Below are 6,084 nucleotides of genomic sequence, written 5' to 3'. Positions count from 1 at the left end.
CTTCTGAGACTCAACTAAGATGTCTGCGGACAGCTCCGACAGTTTCGGAGATAGGCGCATAGCTCCAGTCAAGGCTCGCCTTACACTTGAGGCAATATCAACCTGGTGGGGCTGTCAATCAAAGATGGCCATGGTCTTGCTACGAGATAGCGAGAAGGTCTTCCCAAAGCAGTCTTGGGGTCCCTCGTGGGCTCAGCTGCAATTTTCTGGGCGAATTATGGGCAAGATAGCCGAATTCGAGGATATGAGTGAAGAAGAGAAGGTTGGGAAAAGGCTAAGAGCAACTTTTATCACCGGTGCACTATTCTGTGGATGATCTTTGTGTCCATTAATACGAATTTGAAATGCTGCCACATCTTATGCAGACCAATAGCTGGTGTGTATGAAATAATGCTGAATAGGTGAATAACTACCCAACATGCTACGTAGTTCCATTCGAGCTTTTCTCATGCCCAAGAGGCGGAAGTGACAGCACATGGCATTAGGTAGAGCAGCGTAGTTTTATCTTGGTTTCTTGATGATTTCATATCCAACAGGTTTCATCCTTTATGAATCGCCTCCCTCAAAAGGCATCCATATCGATATTTCGCCCGGGGGGCGAGCCCATTCGCACCTCGAGACAGCTTTAGAAACTCGTGCTTGCATGCAAGTTAGTCTACATTCGATATCTAGAGTTCGTCATGCTTTTTGCGGGTCTTACCCTATAGGGCGGAATACAAGTCGCAGACGCTCTAAGAAACAACTCTCCCCTGTAAAAATTCTTTCTTGGCACGCACTGTTAGTGCACTGTTAGGAGCGGGATTTTCTACGGGCTACTCGGCCACACAATACTGCGGGGACGCCATCGGCTCCCTAACAGCAGTTTTCAGAGAAGGAATTTTGGAGAGTTCACCTTCTCTGACAACACCTTTGTCGGATCTAATGGCGGCACCTCAGAACCAGAACGCCTTAGATATCGGAGGACGGTGCCCGTGGCATCGGTAGCGACATCCTCCCGATCAACGACGCCGATTGCGATGGGTTTTTCCCCTTTGAAGGCAAGCCGCACCGCCGGCCTCTGATTCCTTCCCAAGGTTTTTCCCTGCCGCCACGACAGTCGACTACGAGCTACAACTTGGTTACTGGAGATTGTGGACTGCGTCAGCAGATGTAGTGATGCGTGAGAGAATTCTGGTCGGTGGAAAAAGCTCGACAGTAGATTGCCCCCGAACCCGCTGACGGGTGACGGGCTTGAGAAATACAGCACCTTTTGTGCCATTGGTATGCTGGATGGTGAAGGAAGCGGGGTTTCCCTGTACCTAGCTAGCTCAGCACGTCTTTTGCTCCAGTAGGAGATCTGGCTTCGTTACAGCCACCCAGACGAAAAATATACAAACAAACAAACAAACAAACAAACAAGACGCTCTAAGAAAGTCGGCTGCCAAATCTGATACAAAGGGTCTTCCATTTCTTTTAGGTAACATTGAGTGAAAAAAGTTTATGAAAGTAGCATGCCAGTATTCGCTGATGTCTAGCCCAATTGGCTGTTCTCCTCGCCAAGCGGAGGAGGTCTGAACAACTAATAGATACCTAGGTCAGCTGGAGAAGTAAAATGAAAAGGCCGAGAAAAAAAAAAGCTTTGGCTAAACTGAGAGGGAAATTACCGATCTTCACTCGACCGGCAAGAGAAACCCGGATTTCATCAAGCTCAGCTCCAACTAGTGACTCAGAAAGGTGACGAAATCCATTGATAATCTGACAGGTCAGAGGTAAGCGGATGGACTTCCAGTGGAGACGCCCTCAATCTGCGCCAAGGTTCAGTGGTATCTCACCTGAGAAGTTGCACTCGCTATCTCTACCTCTGTCAGCTGAAACAAGTCGACGAGATTCAACTCTAGATATTCTCCTGCAAGAACATATGTGGGCATTTCTTCATAGATTGAATATATCGTTGCTATGTCGGGATGGGCAAGGTGTTTGATATCAGTAAAATCGTATAGTGAAACATAACGCTTCACTCGTATCGCTCCATTTACTCGGTTCCGTATCAGAGAGCTTGATTGATGAGGGTGAAAGGTTTTGCTTTCAATTGATTCATAATCATCTTCCAGGGTCTTCTCCAACTTCGCCACTACCACGTGTTTCACCCCGGAAAGCTTCAGTACCTCGACGCCCCCCATCGACTTCTTATGTTCAAAAGCGTTCGAAAAGTCCTAAATGTACAAGTTTGGAGCCTCAGTTATAGGTTGGCAGGACGACTGTTTGCCTACAGAAGTTTCTTTATGAAGATCGGTCGAACAGACGAGATGCAAATTGAGCATGCATTCGGACTACCCAGAGAATGGAGGATGTTGGGATACTATATCCCGAACCAACCACTGAACTACTGTAGTTAAAGACTTCCATCCATTGTCAAAAGTGAGGAGTTTTAGTGATGGGTAGGAAAGGGAGTGCAATAATCTCGAAGCTAATAGATTTCTACTGTCATACAACACTCTTTGTCCATATAATAATGACAAACGGTTTTTCTTTTTCCAGACAAAATAAGCTATGACTTCAAGCTTCGTTGCTTTTCTTTAGCATTAGCAATGGGATCATATGCCTCAGTTTCCTCTGCCTTGGCATGAAGTTTACCGTGACAACGTTGGCTCGAAAATCCGGCAGTTGGCACGTATCGATGCCGGGATGTCTCGTAAGAGCAGGTGGCTCAGGCAAAATTGCTACAGTACCATACAAGCTGCGGATGACCGAAACGTCTTACCTTTTACACAGATGTACCGGTACCCTAAACGGTTCTATTCTAAGAAAAGTCTCTTAAAGTAGAAATCTTGCTGAACTGGCATGAGTGAGTTGTTGGCGTTAGGTGGCTTATGAAGTAGTGAGATGAGTCACAACGCCTGTCCGCCAAGCCGTATTCATCCTTGGTGATTCGATTTATGTCATGAGCAGCATGGTCCGGGTCAAGGGGTGGCTGAGGAATGGCACGAGAGTCTACTTGCACCACCACGGATATTGTTGAGAAGCAATATAAGGCCTATTCCCCTGTTATCTGAGAACATGGGCCCTTGCTTTGGGGCCAGTGGTCTAGCGGCCTAATGCATGACAGACAAAATACCATCTTGGCATGCCAGATATGTAGTTGCGCCCTGAAATCGACCGTAGTTGTGAAATGTCGATATCAGATATGAAAAATGAGGCTCATCTGTGAAACTTTGAGCCCTCGGCTCGAGAAAATGCGCGAATCAATCCCAAGAATAGCAAGGCTGTTTGCGCAACAGAATAGTGTTAGCGGTCAGGGTAATCTTATGCTCTGTAAGAATTTCAAGCCAGGATGCCCCTTGCAATATACAGTCATCTGAGGTACAGTTTACAAACACTCGACCTTGGCCCGCCAGCTGATTCTGATAAACAATCCAAATGATGGAATCTCAGGTAATGAACAGATCACCTGATCACCATGGGCATCAGCTCGGTGACGGCCTTGGAAGTACTGCTGGGACTCACGACAAACAGCCATGTAGGCGTACAGATCACGATATTTCAACCTCCCTCAGGGCCTCTGAAGAAGAAAGGAATACTGTTGTGGAATTTCAAGCAACAGTGATGAATTCTTTCATCGCTGACCCCGGAGAATGGCTTCGAAGGGAGCGCAGTTATCCCAAAATCGATAATAGTAAGAGACGCCTACATGGAGGACAAATCGCTTCAGATGCCAGCTTTGGGGCACTATCATCAGATCATTCTTTTGCATCTCGATTATCCAGCGAAGATCAGAGGACAGAGGATGCTGACGGAAACACTATATCACCCGCTTATACAAGTTCAGAACCCGAAACTTGCGCGCTGCTTGAGAGTAGGCTGACAGCGGAGCGAGGCAACCATGATCTTGCCTTGGACGACGCCGCCTCATGTTTGAAGATGCATTATCAACAAGGCGAGCTTTCAAATGATTTGACACGGAAGCAACAAGTCGCTGGGGATTGTCAAGAGCGGGCTTTTCGATACCATTCTTGTGAGGCACACATGGGCGGTTGTTTGGAAAGAGTCAACACAAAGTGGCTTTGCGTAGGGCATAGAGAGGGGAATCACACGTCTGGTATTATTAGAGATTACCATCTCAGTAAAGGAAGTTGAATATATTACACTTATGACTATCTCAAAGAGGTACCACTTCAATATAGCTGTGGCTCTGCCATGTTCGAATTGAACAGAGTGGAACACGAATCAAATTGTGTGATCTCTGATGTTACGCGTTGCTCCAATCTCTTTCCTACCACTAAATGCGTACCGGTCACGCTGTATGTAGTGGATGTAATGCCTTGCGGCCCTGATGCCTACATATATACATCCTGGAAGGGATCTAATGCCTTCCTCAGTCGTGCTGGCGAAGACAAAGATGGATGCGTGGCGGACATTGAGCTTTTCGAGGAATAAAACCTCTAACTACGCTGAGCGCTGGTATCCTGCAAGCCGCCGCGATTGAGAAGCACAGCAAGAGCCTGCAGCCCTGCTGTTGCTGCTTTCGGTACGTCCTTCAACATTGCCAGCTGTTTCATGTCTTTAATGCCGGCGGTGTCCAGCCACCGCTTAATCTGTTGCGTTTCGGGCCCTTGATTAGTCATTATAGCGAAAGATGCAAGGAAGAGAACAAGGCGAAAGATGAAAAGAAATTTTCGGCAGGTGTATTCGATAGCATATGTGAGGAGTGCTACCACGAGTAGGCACCCAGTATATCTGAGATCACTAAGATGCATGGTATATTTATGTGACTAGCTATGAAGTGAGATTTACTTGCGACGTAGATGTCTAGTAGATATAATCAAGCTCAATTGTCAGGGCACGATTTTTTCCGTATCTTGGTCTGATTGTTTTCTATCCATGAATAGAAAGACTTGTATAGAACGAATATATCTTATCGTGGGTTAATGAAATCCTTTGAATAGAACGTTGTGACTTAAAATACAAAGAAAAACAAATTTTATACTGCTATTCTTAGAAAATACCATAAGAGAATGGGATACGCGTATATGCAGCGGTATAGTGTTGCAGTACTGTTAACTATGTCTTTTTACCTTCCTTACTAGCTAACAAAACAGAAAAGTCCAAAGGTTGAGGCCAGTAAGTCATTGAATTATAACGTTATAATACTGTACTCTAGCTTGAAGTCTTTAACACATTGCAAAGTACTCAAAATATCTATAATACGTAATCCATAGTCTGTAGAGGGAATGCCAGGATTTTAGATGTCTACGGGTCATGATTTTACCTCTCGGGCTGTCTTACTATAGGTGGGAGTGCACGCTAGGCTGTGAGTGATCTGCAGGACAATTCCTACTGCTGGTCATCCCCATTATGCGCATAATTTCACGAGAAGCCTGCTCCTTTCGAAAGCAGGGATTCTCAAAATATCTTTTTCTACAGCATGTAGCTAATTTACTTGAATACTGATGAATGAAATGAGTCATTTTGTGTAATCCTTTTAGCAACACTGGCCCCAACTCATTAGGCAGATATCAACGTTACAAATAAATGAGTGATTCACACCCAGGTCATGGAGACGACCTCATAATCCACTAGAAGGTAAAGACCACACATAACTATATCGCTCATGTCACCTAGTTCAGCCTCGCACTGGATATTGATCCGTTAGGAGTTCACAAAGAAGCTAAGTGCAATACGGAACTTTCCGAGGTATGACCAGATATGTAGTAGGAAGACGCGTCGATCATAGTCATTCTTGACACAGTCGGGCTGCAATTCTTACATGAGACCAGTGAAATTATTTTCTACACTATTAGACAATCAGACGCTTCTCAGGATGTTTCATTGGGCCCTTTTCCCTCTCTGGTGAGCTGCTTTCCGTTTCCCCTGTGCCTTTGCTCGGGCCTTTGCTCGGGCCTTTGCTAGGGCCCTTGTCTCTGGACCACCGCGCAAAGATGTGGGCTTCAAATCCTCCTGAGATGGTTTCTTTTCTTGGACCTTATACAAAAGACCCCGGATCTCTTGCAGATAACCCTTGATCTCTTGCGCTGTTTTTGGCGGGCTATCCAAGGTATCAAGCGCCGGTCCACGCTGGAATGCAGACAACTGCTCTGCTCGTAAAGC

General features: G+C 45.8%; 2 protein-coding genes across 2 annotated transcripts; both read right to left on the bottom strand.

Moving 5' to 3' along the window:
* Positions 1-1,398: 1,398 nt before the first annotated feature.
* FOXG_20847 (uncharacterized protein) lies at positions 1,399-2,418 on the bottom strand. The gene is made up of 2 exons (XM_018401159.1): positions 1,812-2,418; positions 1,399-1,734 (listed from the first exon to the last, which is right to left on the bottom strand). Exons 1-2 carry the CDS (start codon positions 2,157-2,159, stop codon positions 1,570-1,572), a joined length of 513 nt encoding a protein of 170 aa, XP_018251642.1. The 5' UTR covers positions 2,160-2,418; the 3' UTR covers positions 1,399-1,569.
* Positions 2,419-4,055: 1,637 nt separating this feature from the next.
* Positions 4,056-4,757, bottom strand: FOXG_20846 (uncharacterized protein). The gene has a single exon (XM_018401158.1). It carries the CDS (start codon positions 4,731-4,733, stop codon positions 4,419-4,421), a length of 315 nt encoding a protein of 104 aa, XP_018251641.1. The 5' UTR covers positions 4,734-4,757; the 3' UTR covers positions 4,056-4,418.
* Between the last annotated feature and the right edge of the window lie 1,327 nt (positions 4,758-6,084).

This window comes from Fusarium oxysporum, chromosome 3 (assembly GCF_000149955.1).
Source record: "Fusarium oxysporum f. sp. lycopersici 4287 chromosome 3, whole genome shotgun sequence".
Classification (NCBI taxonomy): Eukaryota; Fungi; Ascomycota; class Sordariomycetes; order Hypocreales; family Nectriaceae; genus Fusarium; species Fusarium oxysporum.
Note: the sequence above shows the minus strand (reverse complement) of the source record. Positions and strands in the feature narration are given on the sequence as shown.